Genomic DNA, 16057 nt, shown 5'->3' with positions numbered 1-16057 from the left:
TACATGGTTCAGCGAGGGGCCGTGTGCCATGTTCATGCAAGCAACGACTCTTCCGATGATGCTCCTGCTATCCTCTCTGCTTTTGATCGATGCGGACAAGGCGGAACAGTTGTGTTACAGGACAAACTCTACCACGTAGAGTCGGTGATGAACACCACTAACCTTCGGGATGTTTTGGTCGATCTCCGCGGGATCATGCTTGTCGGTCCTTCCGCATGGATTGTGCAAGCAGTTGCTTATACTCTCTGTCATTTCAGTGGGGAACCAATATCACGTACTGGCGCGCAAATGGGCTGCCATTGGCATACCAGAATATGACTACGGCGTGGATGTTCGGAGGGGACAGAGTAATTTTTCGAGGACATGGGGTGGGGACGCTTGACGGTAACGGACAGCTTTGGTGAGCTGAATTTCTATGGCGGCCGTCGTCACGGTGACTGACGAGACCGTGTAGGTACGACTTTACCAACGGTGTATCGAATTTACCAGGTCGGCCTATAAGCCTTATGATCACCAACACTACAAATTCGCTCTTTTCGGGTATCCGATTTGTGCAATCTCAGTTCTGGACTATGGCCATAAAAAACTCGGAAGATGTTTTGCTGGAGGGTATATATGTGAATTCCACCAGCAACAGCTCGGTTAGTTTTCCTTAGTTCTCTGAGTTGGACAAGGCACAAATTCAATTTACAGGCCCCAGCACGCAACACAGACGGTGTGGATACGTTCTATTCAAACCGGATCACTTTTCGAAATTGGACCGTTACTGGAGGAGACGATAATATGTCCATGAAAGCAAATTCGACTAACATTTTAATCCAAGACTCGGTATTCCATGGTGGGTTGGGCGTTGCTATTGGGTAAGGGCGGACGCTTTTCAGTGCCAAAGTCCGAATCTGATTAGTATTCGGAGACAGATCTATTGGGCAATATCCTGGTGTGTTCGAACGGATAGAGAACGTTACCGCTGAAAGAGTAACGTGCCTTGGAACCCGATACGCCGGCTACATCAAGACGTGGACGGGCGTCCAGCAGGGTTATCCGCCAAATGGTCTGTGAACATTGTACTGCTGCTGCCTATCCCCTGACCAACTGAATTCTACGTTGGATTGTATAGGTGGAGGTGGCGGTCTCGGATACGCCAGGAACATCAGTTAAGTTTAATGCGACACTTGTATCTCGCTAAACTGATTTTAGAAAAGCGTTCCGGGACTTCATCCTCCAAGACCTTACCGATTCTGTAGCCTATATTACTCAGTGTACGTCGTTCTCTGGCGCTACGGGAGAATGTGACACGTCATTGTTCCAAATTTCCGATGTTACTTGGGCGTCTTCTGTGGGCAATGTCGATTCTGGGTATCTGGCGAAGATGCAATGCAGCGGAGCCGCTCCGTGTACTGAGATACAGTTGGACGGATTTGACGGCATAGCAACAACTGGTACTAGTCGCATTATCTCATGTAGTAACGTTTTAGCTCCCATAGGATTTAATTGTACGACATGAACCTTAACTATTGAATTATTCAATTTATTAGGCTTTGTCTTGACGGTAGTAGTAAGTTGGAATAAAAATATCTTAAGTTTCCGACTGCCTCACAAATCGGATATCGATTGGGCATTATCTTATCTAGGATGGATCTTATCAGCTGGCTTACATAAGCCACGTACGCGTCCTGGCTTGCGCGTCAGGTGAGAACCATTCTTTCACTTTCACCATGGATCATTCTCCTATGAACTGGGGCCGTCCAGTGCGTTTTTGCTATCACTCCTCTTATTTCTGAATATTGATGGCAGTTTTCAGAGAAACGATGCTGTCGACCTCTACGGAACGTACCCAATCCCACAACGGCCTTACAACGGATCCAAAGGCTCGTTTTCAGCTGGTGTTCAGCATACACAGTACGTTTCTTGTCTATATCGTCGAAATCCAGCGACATTAATTGCCTTCAGACAACCAATAGTCACAGGAACGAGTGTCCTTGCCATCAAGTACAAGGACGGGATAATGATGGCTGCCGACAACCTCGGTGCGTATGAGGCTCGTATAGTTATTTGCCGCTCAATAAAGACGACAATTACAGCTTCCTATGGTTCGCTCGCCCGTTTTAAGGATGTCCAACGTCTTCAGGCAGTGGGCGACTATACCGTCATTGGTGCTAGCGGGGACATGTCCGACTTTCAATATATCCAAACTGTGCTGGACGAACTTATGGTTGACGAATTCACCGCGGCCGATGGCCACAGCCTTGGACCAGCTGAAATCCACGAGTACCTCTCTCAGATCATGTACGCCCGGAGGTCGAAGATGAACCCTCTATGGAATTCACTGCTTGTTGGTGGATTCAAAGACGGAAAGCGGTGCGATATCAGTGTCTTGGAGCCGATCTTGTCTGACTGTCCGTGCAGATTTCTGGCATACGTCGACTTGCTAGGGACCACTTACAGTGCGTCAACGCTGGCAACTGGTTATGGTTCCTACATTGCCCAGCCTCTTCTACGTAAGGCGGTGGAGGGGTACGAGGACGTCCTCACCGAGGAAGAGGCGCTTAAGATTATCGAAGATAGCATGAAAGTGCTGTATTACCGAGATGCAAGGAGTTTGAACAAGGTACAGTTTCTGTATTTTTATACAAGACCGCTGTTGCTCACCAGCTGAACACAGTACCAAGTTGCGAAAATCACGGCTGCGGGCACATCCATCTCAGAGTCGCGTAGTGCGGAAACGATATGGTCCTTTGCCGAAGACATCAGAGGATATGGCGCACAGACGCAATGATGATTCGTATAATTAGTTTCGCTCATGTTGTCATTCTAGCATTTTGTTCCTGGGTTGCTATGTAGCTGCCACAGGCACATACGATAATCAATGAATGTAATGTTGCTCACTTCGGTAACCAAGTGGTGCATCAGGGTTCTTCAGCAGGTAGTGGTTATTCCCACGATATACGATCGTGACTTGCACGATTGCCATTGGTCATGATCTATCTGTTCGACCATTCAAGCTCAAGTTTCAAGCCAAGTCTCTAGCTTACCTTGTATGTCTTCTATATTACGCTATTCGCACCGCCAATAAATATACTAAAAACGCCGGCCTCATGACTGAATGGAAAACACGGCCCTGATGGTGACAAAGATCACGGCTTAGCGCCCACGGACAGGATTGATCAGAGTACATTCGTGCGTTGCCGACTCTCGTTATCGTATTCTTAACGTGAGTGATGCTCCGGGTCCGAGGAAATAAATATAAACCATCAAGGTTCCCAACATTGGTTATGAAGGGCATAGATGGATGGGACGCCTCTCAATTGAACCACCAACTGATCTACTGACCGTGACTTTCGTCCAGTACTAGTACTCTCTTCTGTGCAGAGGAATCTTCCACTCGTTAACCTTTCGGTGGGCTGCCCATTTATATTTGCCAAGTACCCGAACTGGGCGGCATTGACATAGCCTCCAGACAATTCGTCAAATCCAGTAGGATCTAGGGTGGAGGTCGGCCGTATTAGAGTACAGGCGTCTACCTCTTCCTCCTACCTCCAACATCGCAGGTCGCCTTTTCGTTTTCCTTCGTCTTGCGAAGATGTTTCTTCGTCATCCACCTTCGCTTTCGCTGCCGGTACTCGCACTTCTCTCTCTGCTGCTATTTTTAGATCCGTGTCGTGCCGAGGCCAGCTCGGAAATCTTTCAATGGGCGTTCGCCAGCAATGTATGTACGCTTGGGCTTCCGTCGCTTTTTTTATACTGACCATCCTGTCTAGTCTGTATCATCGACCTTAGACTCATGCCATGAATTCAGTATTACCGTCAAACCATACGATCCTAATAACGATACTCATGGTGTACCACCATTTTATATGAGGGCTTACGAGCAGAATGGAGAACTGCTAACTACGCTGTTGGGAGAAAGCGAGGACAATCTAACATGGACGGTCAACAATCCTGTGGGTGAGTCCTTTGACGTTTACAGCAGCGCTGTATCAACGTTGAAACAAAAATTCAGGGTCCCAGCTGCTACTCAATGTCATCGATGCTAATGGATCTTCTGGGGGAAATGCGCCCAAATTATTCACGGTCGGCAGTAAGCTTTGTGTTCAGTTCTCTCGTTGTGCATTGCTTATACCTATCCTAGCTGGTTCATCAACGGACTGTATTGTCCAAAGAAATGATACCACCTCCTTTACCGTTAAGTCTAACGTCACGGGAGACCTACAACCTTGCCAGCCATGGGGCCTGCGAATAAAAGGAGGCGTTCCTCCCTACAATATCTCTTTTGCTCAGGTTGATTCCACTGTAATCACAAATGTGACCACGCTAGGAGACGATGATGCCTACACATATATCAATCGGGCCACAAGCGGACAAATCATGTTAGGTTTGTTTGTTTCATCTCACATATCATAAAACATTATCTTAATCTACTCTTGACAGCTGCTGTTTCTGATGTGTGAGTTCGTACCTTTCCAGATGACAGATTTTATCAGCTGATGACGAATTAGCACGGGCGCATTTGCATGGGGGACACCATCTGTTATGCCCAGCGGTAAGCCCGGTGGTAGTCATAAGAGTAAAAAAGGTGAAGACTGATAACCCCCGTTAGGTATTACCAACACTGGTTGTGGTTCACTTCAAAGTCAAAGCGGAAACGCCACTGCCTTGGACGCCTCTGCTGCAGCAGAAAAAAATGCACAGCACGCCAAGAAACGGACAGGAATCATCGTTGGGGTTGTCATGGGAGTTTTGGGCTTCCTGCTGATAACTACGGTAGCCTCGTTCTTCTGGTACAGAAGACGGCGAGCCCAGAAGACGAACGCAGAGATTGATCCCGACATCATTCCGTATACGAATTCTAACGGCAGCCAGGCGATGACTATCAATGCCTTTGTCGGCCACACCCCCGTTATGCCCTACTCTCCGAAATCATCTTCTTTCAGCAACAGGACAACCGCAATGACTGATATAACCACATCTCCATCTTCCGGTGTCAGTCCGTTGCCCTTTGACCCTCGTCGTTTGGCGGAAGATGGAACCGAGGGAATATATCAAACTTCATCGTCGGGGTCATCTGCTTCAGTTCGACCTGGCTTCGCCACCTTCCCTTCGCCATCTATCCGTCAGAAAACTATGGAATTGGGGTTGAGCACCGCACAAATGGAGCCATCGAATTTTGAGTCGACCGGTTCAGCGGAAAACGTACAGCGCTCACAATCGGCTATGCCGCCTTCGTCAAACGGGGGGGCGTTCGGTCCATGGCCTGAGCGGCCGGCATCGGACAGCATGCGACGCGAGAATGTTACTTCGACAGGCGAAGGAGAGATAATATTCCAACACCGCGATGGTGGAACTGTACGGGAGCTTCCTCCCCCATATGCAGACCGCTTTTCACAGAACCGCGTCGCGGAGAACCCTTCATGACCAGTTTGTTGACATATATGCTTACTAACCATTCGTTTTTCTGTAGTTTTATCTCTTTTCTATCCAACATACCTATAAAATCGTTACAAGGTAGTTCTTCGATAACGACTTGGCTTTTATCTTTAGCATACGTGTACTATCATATGACTTTTATTTTCCAGTGAGTCAGATACTGGTCCCCATAAATTTAAATTGGTTAATTGGATCTAATGACTGGTTATGGGCTCCGGTGTGTCTAGTTGAGTAAACGACGGTGTCGCTCCCGTATGAGGACCAGTTATTACACGGACCACTATTCTGCTCAGCTGCTTTTCGGGAATCTATCTTGCCGCTCTTCCTCCGATTCCGTCCAACGATGCGTCTCCATGTTTTTTTTTTGGGTTCAGATCTGGTTCAGCGCCAGCTCTACTTGATGTGAGAAGCAGTTTAGGCGACCTTGACGGTGATACAAAGGGGGCAGGAATCATGTATGTAAATGGCAAGTTCTGGCAGAATGTGCCATACGTCTCTCGTTGACAGTCTAAAAGATGCCGGCCGGAAGGGCCTTTTAAGGCCAAAATCTAGACAACTATGCAGCGCCAATCATAGCTTGTCCTTCACCATCGCAGAGGCTGCACTTTTGAGCCACTCATTACTATGCCTAAGGTTGAGAGATTGAACAGTACGCGCTCTCTTCGCTCTCATCCATACCCTCGAGACTTCCCGCAGGCTGATGATGGCGACTTTGGTGGCAACCATGGTAGGTCTTACGCGTATAATCTTCGCTCGTGAAAAAAATTTCTTACATTCATAGCAGAGACTCGTCGACCCGTAAAACATGTTTACCAACTCTTGAATCCTGAGCCCTCTCAGGTCATGCCCCTTCAAGGTATAGTTCAGCGCGAGCAGTCCCCTTCTCTGCCTGCGTCGCCTGCTAGTGTACCTGTGAGCAGCTCAGAGGAGGAGGAGTCCGATGAAGAAGATGGGCACGACCACTTCGAGGACGATGAAGATGACCCTGTCGTGTTCTTCGAAGAGCATCCAGATAAATTTGGTACGTTGTCGAGCTCTCCCCTCGATTGGTGGAGAGGTGAGCTCGACAGTAGACCTGCCGTAAGAGCAGGCTCTTCATTGCAACGTTCAGTTACAAATGGCTTACAATCTTTTCTGGGTGAGAGGATAGCGCCAGTTGTGCGAGCGTCCGGTAGTCGCCTTCATGCTGCTTCTCAGTCGTCTTTTTTTTCGAGTCAGCAGGGACAGGTCCGAGATTCTCGGTCACGTAATCTTTTCAGCGAAGACCCTTACATCATCCTATTCTACGGCAAAGGAGACGAGTCCAGTCAAGACAGCAATCTGGTCGAGAAAATCACGAATGAATTTCTCGAGATTCAGGATGACCAAGCAGTGCTTCATATGGGTGAGATTTTCTGATACTGCGGACGTTCAAGTGCTGATCTCAGTTCGACAGACCGTCTACTGGACTGGTGGTTGGCCCGGTTGACCCTGGAAGGGACAGCTTCATTCCCTCGAAGGATGGCCGATTTCTTGCGTTTCGTTCGCCGACATGAAAAGGTCGGATTTTCGACCAACTCCTTTCCCGCGTTTTATAAGGACTGCTGGGGTGAGCTTCGGCCCCTAGGTACACATAAATCCTACCCTGCCGACGTTCCATGTCCTCGAACGGGCTGTCCTTGGAACGTTTACCCTGCAAGCGCGACACATATCGCTACTCGCAACGCATGCAACCAGTTGCATATAGATCCCGATAAAAGCCTTGTTTTTGTCGTCTTTGCAATCGTTGAGACTCCCAGAACTTTAGTGAGTGAGAAAAGGCAATTGACTATGTTTGTGCTCACGTAGTGACTATTCAGTCATCCTTGACGGACCAAACGCAAGCAGCATCAGTGAGTTATTATTGCAACGATCTTCGAACATCACACTAATGATGTTTCCAGGCTAATCAAGACGGTCCTGATAGCGCATTTTACGTAGCGCCCATAGAAAACTCTTATCTGTATACCTCGACCTCACTGCGACCTCCAGCGACAGCGTCATGGACACGCAGCTACCGCAATCCACCGCCCCGTCACATGTGGAATGCCGAGTTTGCCGACCTGGTTCTGATTGTGCGCAAGCTTCAAATGCGTCCATACACGACTTGCTACAAACATTATGCCATAGTGTGGTTCCAGCACGAGATGTGCAGAGCGATGGGTCTACAGGCAGCCTACGGATCTCAAGGCGGCATGGATGATGTCGCTGATTGGTTTCGGGACCAGGCGCATCCGCCATCCATGCTCCTAAAGGTGCAGAAATCAACCATTCAAAACTGGAAAGCCAAGGTTTATTCCAACACCGAAAGCTTGTATGTGAAGTTCAAGTCTTTCATAGAGAAGGGAGGTCGGATCCCATGTAGGTGCAACCCTCTGCAGCAAATGAACATCTTATTAATGAATCCTTTAGCGGAGAGCGAAAGGCTCTACATCACCGTGAAGGTCTGGGTGACCAATGATCCTGGCGCCATGATTGAGCGCGGTGGTTTCTGGACAAACGAGGAGTCTATTGCAATGAGTGCAAAGGGTTCAGGACACCTTGGTGCACTGACGGACGAACAATTTGCGGCGCAGGTCTCGGCTCATCTTAGAGCTGATTCGACGTGGTGGAAGATGTGAGGGACACTATTAATGTTAAGTAGGCAGCGTTAGGTCTGCTTCTCCAGCGGGTCTGGTAACATACCCAAGTTACGAAACTAATAATACAATCAGACAAACTTTACTCACAATCACGCGTGCACCACCGAACAACGCATATTACAACTTCCTCACAATTGACGCAGAGTGCATAAATATATAGGTTCTCGGGCAACAGGCGGCATGACCCAATCATGCTTACAGTAGATAGGACAACATTCAACCAATCACTCTCGTATACACCTCAGTGCCTGCCCATTCGATGGTCGTGTTTATCGATAAAAGCATTGACGTGATCACCCGGCATTCAAATGGACGAAGGCAACGAATCACTATAAACCGTAATTCAAAAGTCTGAGTCATATTACATCGTGTTACAAATCGAGCGTAGACATAAATTATAATGGAACTGGCCAAAACAGTTAGTTACACCACAAACTTGCAATAAAAAGAGATCTGACTCACTGACATGAATATAGTTTAGGCACCAAAGCCGTACAGAGTACGACCAGAGCGCTTCAGGGCGTAGACCACATCGAGCGCAGTAACGGTCTTACGCTAGATACAGGCTCTCGTGAGCATAATGTATTGAGCAACAGACAATGTAGCGCACCTTAGCATGTTCCGTGTAGGTGACGGAGTCTCGGATGACATTTTCAAGGAAGATTTTCAGGACACCACGGGTCTCCTCATAGATGAGACCGGAGATACGCTTCACCCCACCACGACGAGCGAGACGACGAATGGCAGGTTTGGTGATACCTAGAAACCATTGTGAAGGGTATACGACTTTGGACAGCAAAATCGCCCTACCCTGGATGTTGTCACGAAGAATCTTGCGGTGGCGTTTGGCGCCACCCTTTCCGAGTCCCTAAGGCATCGTCAGCACCGAAGCCGCAGCACAAACATTGCTGGCTCGCACCTTCCCACCTTTGCCGCGTCCAGACATTGTTAATATAAGGTAGTGAGGTGGTAGATGTTCTTGCTGGGGAAACGACTTTGCTTATCGAGCGAGGTCGAGATTTGATGATGGAAGCGAAAAGACAAAGAGGCTGAGCTGTTTGAATCCCACGCTTATATAGAATGGTCACGTGCCAATCACGATCGGACTTCAACCAACAGTCAACGACATCTCGTGTGAAACGAGAAAAGTGAAACGTCAATTTTACCAGACCGAATTCATTTGGTTGGTTCTCTGATTCCTTAGAGGACCTTAAATTTCAAATCCAAAGAAGCAAGCCTTAGCTTAAGGGATGGCCTCGGAGGGATGGTCACAGCGCTTCCGTTCATAAAGATTAATTTGTGTAAAACTCATCTTCCTTGCAATAGATGGAAAGGAAGCGACCGTGCTCGTACTGGAGGGGTAATAACGTAGTAACGCACGTTGTTGCTCGTCTCGACACTTCACCGGGAAAACCGAGTTCGTGGCAGGACCAACTTGCTTTGGTTGTGATTATGGTAGACAGACTTCTCACATTCCTCATAGACCCTGGCATCAATGATGGATTCATTGAACTTTTATCTGTCATGGAAGGTGATGAAGTAGACTGACAATGAAACCATGCCATCGCGGCGGACTGTCAAGGCAAACCGTTGCCAGAAGAACACACCGCGTGAGGACCTTGAAGACAACTTTAGATAAAGATCTTTGTATTGTATGCAGGAATAATCATGCTATAGTACAGTTGATGGGGAAAATGTAATGATTTGCGGAAATTCATGGGTCCGAAACGCCAAGTTTCAAAGCCTTCTCTACTGTTTCCGAAGCCCCAGAAATCTCCTCCATCCCCAAGCCAACACTTTCCATTCCAATAAGCACCGGCTCCCGGATACTCGCATCTCCAGGACCCGCTACTCCTCTCACAGACACCTTCCCGTCAAGCACCTTCAGCGCCGCTAGGGCCACAGGTAATCCAACCGTCCTCGACATAGCGGAATATTTGTCGTCACCGTATGCGACCAATGATGACGTGTGCACCTCTTCCGGTGCCAATGGCTCTGAGACTGACTTGGTGATGAATTCGTGGGATAAGACAACCATGTCACGCTCATGAGGTGCGTATTGGAGCTTGTACGCCAAGAGAACTGTGAATATGTCCAGCGGAGCCATTGGTTTAGTGGGCAGAGGTGGTGTGCGACCCGCAAGGAGCCAGCGCAGAGCTTCGAGGTGCCCACCATCATCCTCTGCATACTGCAAATTGATATGCTTGTCTTCTGGATGAAGTTCTTGCTTCAGCTTCTGCGAAAGAGGAATAAAGTCTATCCAATCCTTCAGTTCGATGATTCCGTTCAGTTCAAGAAGCCCGATGTCTTTGAAGAATTGAAGTCGTTCTGAGTAGCCGGGATATCTGTGGCCAGTTAAACAATCTTATCCAGAGCTGTTGATGCTCACCTTAATGTCCCTCGGACTAGAGTACGCAGTTTCGAAAGAGGTCCTAGGTGATAGCCGGCAGCATACGGGAGACTGTCTCTGTTTGCATAACCTTCCAGGTGCACTGAGGGCAACACGGGCACCTGAGCAAAATACGAGCGCAACAGATTGGTTCCCGAAATATTCTTTTCCTGAAGAGTACAAGCATGACATGATATCCTCGAATTCAGATCCAGGCGAGCGTACTTCACCAAAGAGCTTAAATTTCGCTGAATTGAGTGCGGCAGTCAAAACTCCTCTCGGACTCCAACTGAACTTATACTTCAGTGGACCCATATCCTCTACATCGGGTGCAGGAAGGCCGCCGCAGAACGAGATGAAAGAGACTACTTTCTTGTTCTGAGCTTGAAGCCTAGAGATGAGGGAGATCGCAGAACAGTGATCAATTCCGGGGTCAAGGCCAATCTCGTTGAGAAGAAGAACATCAGAATCCAGTGCGCTGTATCAGTATCAGCACCGAAACCAAAGTAACAGAAGATGGCCATACCGCAAGTGTAAAGCGCTCATCGAATTAGAGATGTACGACGCTGTTATCATGTGCTTCTTGTGTTGAATACAATGTTCAGCGACTGCAGGATGAAAGGGGGCCGGCAAAAGACTGTCTTAATAGTCGAGGTTACGTCGAAGAGCACTGGCGGAACAAGCATACCTGATAACAACATCTGCTTCTTCCACAAGCCGCGAGACATCGGCGTGTTTTCCCATATCGATTTCACGGTACTGTACATTGTAATGAGTGCCTTGTAGCTTCTCCATCTCCAAACGAGAATTGCTAGCTGTGAACGAAAGTTTAGAAACGCATGGTATAATAACGATAAGAGAAAGAGGCAACCAATCACAAGTCGAACATCAGATCTTTCTGCAAGCTTGTCCACAGCAGGGCCGGCCACCATGCCACTACCAAACATCAAAACATGCTTTGCCTTCAGATTGCCATGGGAAGATGTTGAAGGTTTCGTCGTCGATGCGCGCCATGCATCCACGCGTTCTTGGAGCCACTGATGTTGCGGGGACAACCCCCCTTTGTTCGCGATAGTCGCTCGATGTAAAGCTTCAATACGATCACCGCTCGTGTCGCCGCCGCTATACGATGCGATCAGGGCTTCCAGGTATGGGAACAATGCTCGAGAAAAGCCCCGTGAAGCATCCAAAGGAATGGATGATGGTAGAATGTCCACCGACATAATTGTCACAGAAGGTAAATGTTGAGGAAGAGAAGGGGGTCGGGCTTTGAAGAAGGGTGCCGATAGCGTAGTTGCATGCGTTAGAAATTGAAGGCCGCCCTGTGAGTTTGATATCAGGATGAGATTATTTGGGAAACTGTGATATGTACCTCGGGATCACAACTTATGTCGCCGATGTTCGTGAACCTGGCTCCGCCAACCTCCTGTGCGAGTGTAAGTGAGATCGCCAGTTGCTCATTTGTCATGATTCGTGGATATCCGGGAGCCCAGCCTGCGCCATTGAGGAAAAGAGTGAGGTAAGGGGCGATCTGTTTGAAAACTTAGTTTCGCAGAAAACGGACATCTGAGACGCACTGTTTGGGAAAAGTTTGACGAGTACTCGTTGGGATGAGTATAATAGTGATCTCGTGTATATTTACCACCATCAAGACGCGTAAAGTAGTCAGATGGTAAAGCATGTACAAGATATATCTGAAAATGGGTGATTAAAATACCATGTCTAATCTCCGGTGTACTTTACGTTTCGTAAGTTTGCATCCGGATCTTTGACAAGGGCCGGGAGGTCTTTCACAGCGACTTTGACAATAGGCAGCTCCGAAAGAGCCGACAGACAGCCTTCTGCAACATTTCCGGTCCTAAAAAATCATGTGAGAATATGTATGATTGAAACTGACACGGAACTTACCCAGTGAGGCCTATGATGAATGGACCCAATGCTTTCGGGGTGCCCTCTGCAGCAATTCGCGCTCCAATGGCGCGTAGAGCTGCCCGCAGATGATCCAAAGACGGCTGAGTATGCGGTCTTGGAGTCAACTGAAATGCAGATAGAGTCGATGATTGAAACACAAATCAATGAGGCATACCAGGAACGGCGAAGCAACCCCAAATTCAAGATGAGATTGAGCCAAGGAGGACAGAGCTTCAAAAACGCCAGCCACCCCGGCATACCACCCAAATCCGACGGTCCGTTTAACGGTCACGGAATCAGTGAGCAGCTCGAAGTCGATGAGGCGAGGTAGTTCTTTATGACCAAGGAAGGATGACAGGAGCGAAAGGTTGTATGGCTGGCCTTTGGCAGTGTGCGAGAACATCATGTATGTACGGGTGACATCGGTTGGAGAAATTGGGGAAGGGACCGGCGAGAGCTGCAGCGAACTTAAAAGAGGTTCCTTGATACCAAGTAGAATGTGGGCAGCAGAGAGGTCCTTCCGAATGTTGGCACCGGCCTGTATGCCACTCAGAACTACATCACCAATGGACACACAGATTATCTCGAACCTTTATGTATTCGTCGTCGGTGAATATGCGTCTGTCGCAAGATTCGACCTGCACCTGAACACCCTGTTTCGTGATCAAGTCCCGCACGGCCTCTGGCGTGAGGGGTGCGCGTCTCTCCCATATTCTACCGGGATCCTCTCGGCGAATACCAACAGTCAGTGGTCGGAGAGCGCGAGAAAGAGCCTTCATGATGGCTGATAATGGTCGTGTCTTGGCCCCACTTACATCTACAATGCTTCAGTTGCAAGATCCGCCCGAGGTGGCGCTGTCGACGATAATGGACGTAAATGGGGAATCTTAGCTCCTTTTTCAGGTTCGTCGTCAATCAGCACACGGTCCGAGTAATTCTTCCTAGAAAAAAGATAAGAAACTAGTCAACGTCGTGGTCAGATGACTCCTGCTCACCCGTATTACTCCTTGTAGTACGACGGCGCAATGAATGCAATAATCACAGCGACGGCGACCGCGTACTGAGCATTGAACGTGTCAATTGGCGATGAGGTAGATGAGGCAGTGGCAACCGTCAACAATTAACAATTTCGCTCCTTCGCAGTCGATCACCATCATCCTGGCCGCCGGTCTCCAGCTCAGAGACGCCCAGTGTCCTGTACGGTCGAGCGCAATCGGCTAACCGTACTGTAAGCCTATCCACCATGGCAATGAGCATGACAAAAAGTCAAGTCCACAATGAAAGAGTGAGTGATCGACCAATCTCGCCCTTAGCAGCGACCACCACTTCGACCGCCATTCTCGAGCCTAGCATGGAGACATCTTGTCATACAAGTATCATACAACACGATGACAAGTGCAGCAGAAAAACGGTGTTTTACTATTGGGAATGAGGCCAATCATAGGCTTGATTGCGTCCAAATTGTCGGCCCAAACATATAGTGAGTCGTTAGTGACCGCTTTTTCGAAGTTCCTATAACATTAATTACCGAAGAACTCACAATTGGCACCGTCGGCACCGTTGACCATCAATGACCACAGCCGACAATCCTCCCGGTACCGTTGGGTAAGGTACATGCAGAATGACTCATGAACAGTGAACATACTGACAAATTATTGCCAGCTAGGACGAGTATATAAAAGCATGATACCCCATTGCAAGAAAGCAGAATCCCACGGTGAACTGCCAAGATGTCTGTTCAGCTGCCACCAGAAATATACGCGCATATATTCGAGGTTGGTGTACACAAATGGGGAGTAGGCTTCCTGCCCCCACTATGCTTAACGTGCAGTGATTGGAACGAAATCGTTGCATCCACTCCGCGTTTATATGGGATCATCGACTTTACACGTTCCAGGCGACGCGGTCTCGTCCAACTCTCCAAAGCCAAATCGGCGCCTTTGTACCTCACTCTTCCCACGGAACGAAGAAGGTACAATGAATGCGAAAAGGATCTCTTATCGTTGGTTCACAATTGGGTCTATGCCTCGATTCCTACACGAACGTTGGAATCCCTCAAGGGAGAAGATTTGTGCAGCTTGGAGGAATTGCATGTCACGTCGTGTGGGGATAAGGATTCTCCCAAAGAGAAGTTGTGGGGTGCGGTACCGTCCAAGTTGAGAGTTCTGGGGGCTAACTCTGTCTCTTCTTCGTTGGTGAAGAGCGTGTTGAGCCGAGGTGTGATTCAATTCGAGTTCCGCAATATCGACCGCTGGGATGGGTGTACAAACTCCCAAATTTTCGAGCTGCTCACCCTCATACCAAACGCGAGCTCAATCACTTTGGAATCCCTTTTCCTGCTCGAAGGTCCCCAACCCTCTGGTGAGTCGGTGACGTCGGTACCGATGGAAAATTTGCTCAACCTTCATATTCAATCGCTTCGATGCTTCGCCCTCCACACCTCTCACCTTCGTGCACCCTCATTGCAGACGTTTCGTCTCATTGACAGCTACCCTTATGATGAGGACCATATGCACTGGAATCTAGTCTTCATGCAGTGGAGCCAACCGAGTTTTGTTCCCGCGAATCTTCATACCCTCGAGATCCGGTCTTCTTTGCGCGAGACCGATGTACCAACGTTCATTCGATGGCTGACGCTTCTCCCGAACGTCGTGCGACTCATAGTAGACGACGTCGCCCTCTTCCGGTGCAAGGAAGCCAATTTAATGGAGAAACTGGCTTCTCAGCCGGTTGATGGAGAACACTGGTTCTGTCCGTCTTTGATGCAACTCTTCGTCGAAGGCGACGTGCAGGTTGTGGATCTTATCGCAATAGCAGGTGCCCGTGGAGGGGTGGTAGAGCCACCATTCGCCACCACATCTCGTCCGAGCCGGCTGAGATTGATTGAGGCACCTTTGTGTGTCAGTGGATGGGACGATGAGATTGCGGAATTGAAGCGCCTTGTGGACGAAACACATTGTTCGTGTTTAAGTTGCGCTCTAGGTCTTTTACGTGGTACGTACCGTACCAACTGTTGTGAATTTCAGCACTCATTATGAATAGTGTGAATATGATTGTACGCAAGTAATATTATCCGTTGATCTATTTCAAGTTGTTTGCATTAATTTCCATGCAACCGTGATTCAGTTATCCGTCTCCGTCACCACATACGTCCGCCTGACTTGATACTGAATTCCTCAGGTTCGACACCTGGAATGTCATTACCATACACTCTATGCCCAGAACGTCAGAGACAGTCAAATTTTTTTTTTATCTACATGCCCTGGTTGGTTCTGGAGTTTCCTACTCTTGAAAGGTACCACAGAACATGTCTTTGAAATGCAAGCTTTCCGCAACCGAGGAGGATCTAGTGGCGATGAAATACTCTTCTGCCCGTGACGTCGGCGCGTCCGGTGCATCCGATGGATACTTTCTGTGACCAAGAAGTGGATTTGGCGACCTTAACTGTGGCGTCGGTCGGTCCTGTAGATCCAGACATTATCATGGTTTCGGTATCGACTGACATCTCCGCAAGTGAGTATGCATGCCAATGTTGGTATTGAAGCCCTGATCATCGCCAAATCTGCAGAGCTGTCCGTGTAGGTCGGCTTGGTGAAGCAAGTCGAGCCATGCCCTTTTATCTGCACTTTGCCGCCGTACACCGTGGCCGCCGCCGCCATTCTGAATGTTTGCA

General features: G+C 48.5%; 8 protein-coding genes across 8 annotated transcripts; 5 read left to right on the top strand and 3 right to left on the bottom strand.

The window, feature by feature from the left end:
• Window positions 1-3: 3 nt before the first annotated feature.
• BT62DRAFT_982620 (pectin lyase-like protein) lies at window positions 4-1504 on the top strand (the record flags this gene model as incomplete). Its single annotated transcript, XM_043189703.1, has 7 exons — window positions 4-201; window positions 258-400; window positions 455-641; window positions 694-860; window positions 918-1051; window positions 1118-1153; window positions 1203-1504. 7 exons carry the CDS (start codon window positions 4-6, stop codon window positions 1502-1504), a joined length of 1167 nt encoding a protein of 388 aa, XP_043035602.1.
• A 179-nt stretch (window positions 1505-1683) lies between these two features.
• BT62DRAFT_936453 (proteasome endopeptidase complex beta subunit) lies at window positions 1684-3168 on the top strand. Its single transcript, XM_043187123.1, has 6 exons — window positions 1684-1748; window positions 1802-1899; window positions 1951-2027; window positions 2082-2358; window positions 2407-2608; window positions 2663-3168. Exons 1-6 carry the CDS (start codon window positions 1716-1718, stop codon window positions 2774-2776), a joined length of 801 nt encoding a protein of 266 aa, XP_043035601.1. The 5' UTR covers window positions 1684-1715; the 3' UTR covers window positions 2777-3168.
• Window positions 3169-3580: 412 nt separating this feature from the next.
• Window positions 3581-5412, top strand: BT62DRAFT_922914 (uncharacterized protein; the record flags this gene model as incomplete). The annotated part of the gene is made up of 7 exons (XM_043184447.1): window positions 3581-3706; window positions 3759-3945; window positions 4001-4078; window positions 4130-4372; window positions 4429-4444; window positions 4497-4540; window positions 4598-5412. 7 exons carry the CDS (start codon window positions 3581-3583, stop codon window positions 5410-5412), a joined length of 1509 nt encoding a protein of 502 aa, XP_043035600.1.
• A 636-nt stretch (window positions 5413-6048) lies between these two features.
• Window positions 6049-8063, top strand: BT62DRAFT_1010880 (uncharacterized protein; the record flags this gene model as incomplete). Its single annotated transcript, XM_043177703.1, has 6 exons — window positions 6049-6151; window positions 6209-6808; window positions 6860-7209; window positions 7263-7295; window positions 7347-7803; window positions 7855-8063. The coding sequence occupies 6 exons, from the start codon at window positions 6049-6051 to the stop codon at window positions 8061-8063; spliced, it is 1752 nt and encodes a 583-aa protein (XP_043035599.1).
• Window positions 8064-8220: 157 nt separating this feature from the next.
• BT62DRAFT_974117 (histone-fold-containing protein) lies at window positions 8221-9093 on the bottom strand. The gene is made up of 5 exons (XM_043189149.1): window positions 9004-9093; window positions 8895-8952; window positions 8695-8843; window positions 8547-8639; window positions 8221-8490 (listed from the first exon to the last, which is right to left on the bottom strand). The coding sequence occupies exons 1-4, from the start codon at window positions 9028-9030 to the stop codon at window positions 8562-8564; spliced, it is 312 nt and encodes a 103-aa protein (XP_043035598.1). The 5' UTR covers window positions 9031-9093; the 3' UTR covers window positions 8221-8490; window positions 8547-8561.
• A 705-nt stretch (window positions 9094-9798) lies between these two features.
• Window positions 9799-13163, bottom strand: BT62DRAFT_982617 (uncharacterized protein; the record flags this gene model as incomplete). Its single annotated transcript, XM_043189702.1, has 12 exons — window positions 9799-10429; window positions 10474-10643; window positions 10699-10951; window positions 11000-11110; window positions 11162-11288; window positions 11345-11795; window positions 11846-12004; window positions 12051-12167; window positions 12217-12331; window positions 12382-12509; window positions 12560-12922; window positions 12975-13163. 12 exons carry the CDS (start codon window positions 13161-13163, stop codon window positions 9799-9801), a joined length of 2814 nt encoding a protein of 937 aa, XP_043035597.1.
• A 38-nt stretch (window positions 13164-13201) lies between these two features.
• On the bottom strand, window positions 13202-13641 carry BT62DRAFT_1010877 (uncharacterized protein; the record flags this gene model as incomplete). Its single annotated transcript, XM_043177702.1, has 3 exons — window positions 13202-13325; window positions 13401-13444; window positions 13510-13641. 3 exons carry the CDS (start codon window positions 13639-13641, stop codon window positions 13202-13204), a joined length of 300 nt encoding a protein of 99 aa, XP_043035596.1.
• A 473-nt stretch (window positions 13642-14114) lies between these two features.
• On the top strand, window positions 14115-15549 carry BT62DRAFT_1010876 (uncharacterized protein; the record flags this gene model as incomplete). The annotated part of the gene is made up of 2 exons (XM_043177701.1): window positions 14115-15378; window positions 15449-15549. The coding sequence occupies 2 exons, from the start codon at window positions 14115-14117 to the stop codon at window positions 15547-15549; spliced, it is 1365 nt and encodes a 454-aa protein (XP_043035595.1).
• Between the last annotated feature and the right edge of the window lie 508 nt (window positions 15550-16057).

Source organism: Guyanagaster necrorhizus (genome assembly GCF_019112545.1).
Source record: "Guyanagaster necrorhizus MCA 3950 unplaced genomic scaffold BT62scaffold_32, whole genome shotgun sequence".
Classification (NCBI taxonomy): Eukaryota; Fungi; Basidiomycota; class Agaricomycetes; order Agaricales; family Physalacriaceae; genus Guyanagaster; species Guyanagaster necrorhizus.
Note: the sequence above shows the minus strand (reverse complement) of the source record. Positions and strands in the feature narration are given on the sequence as shown.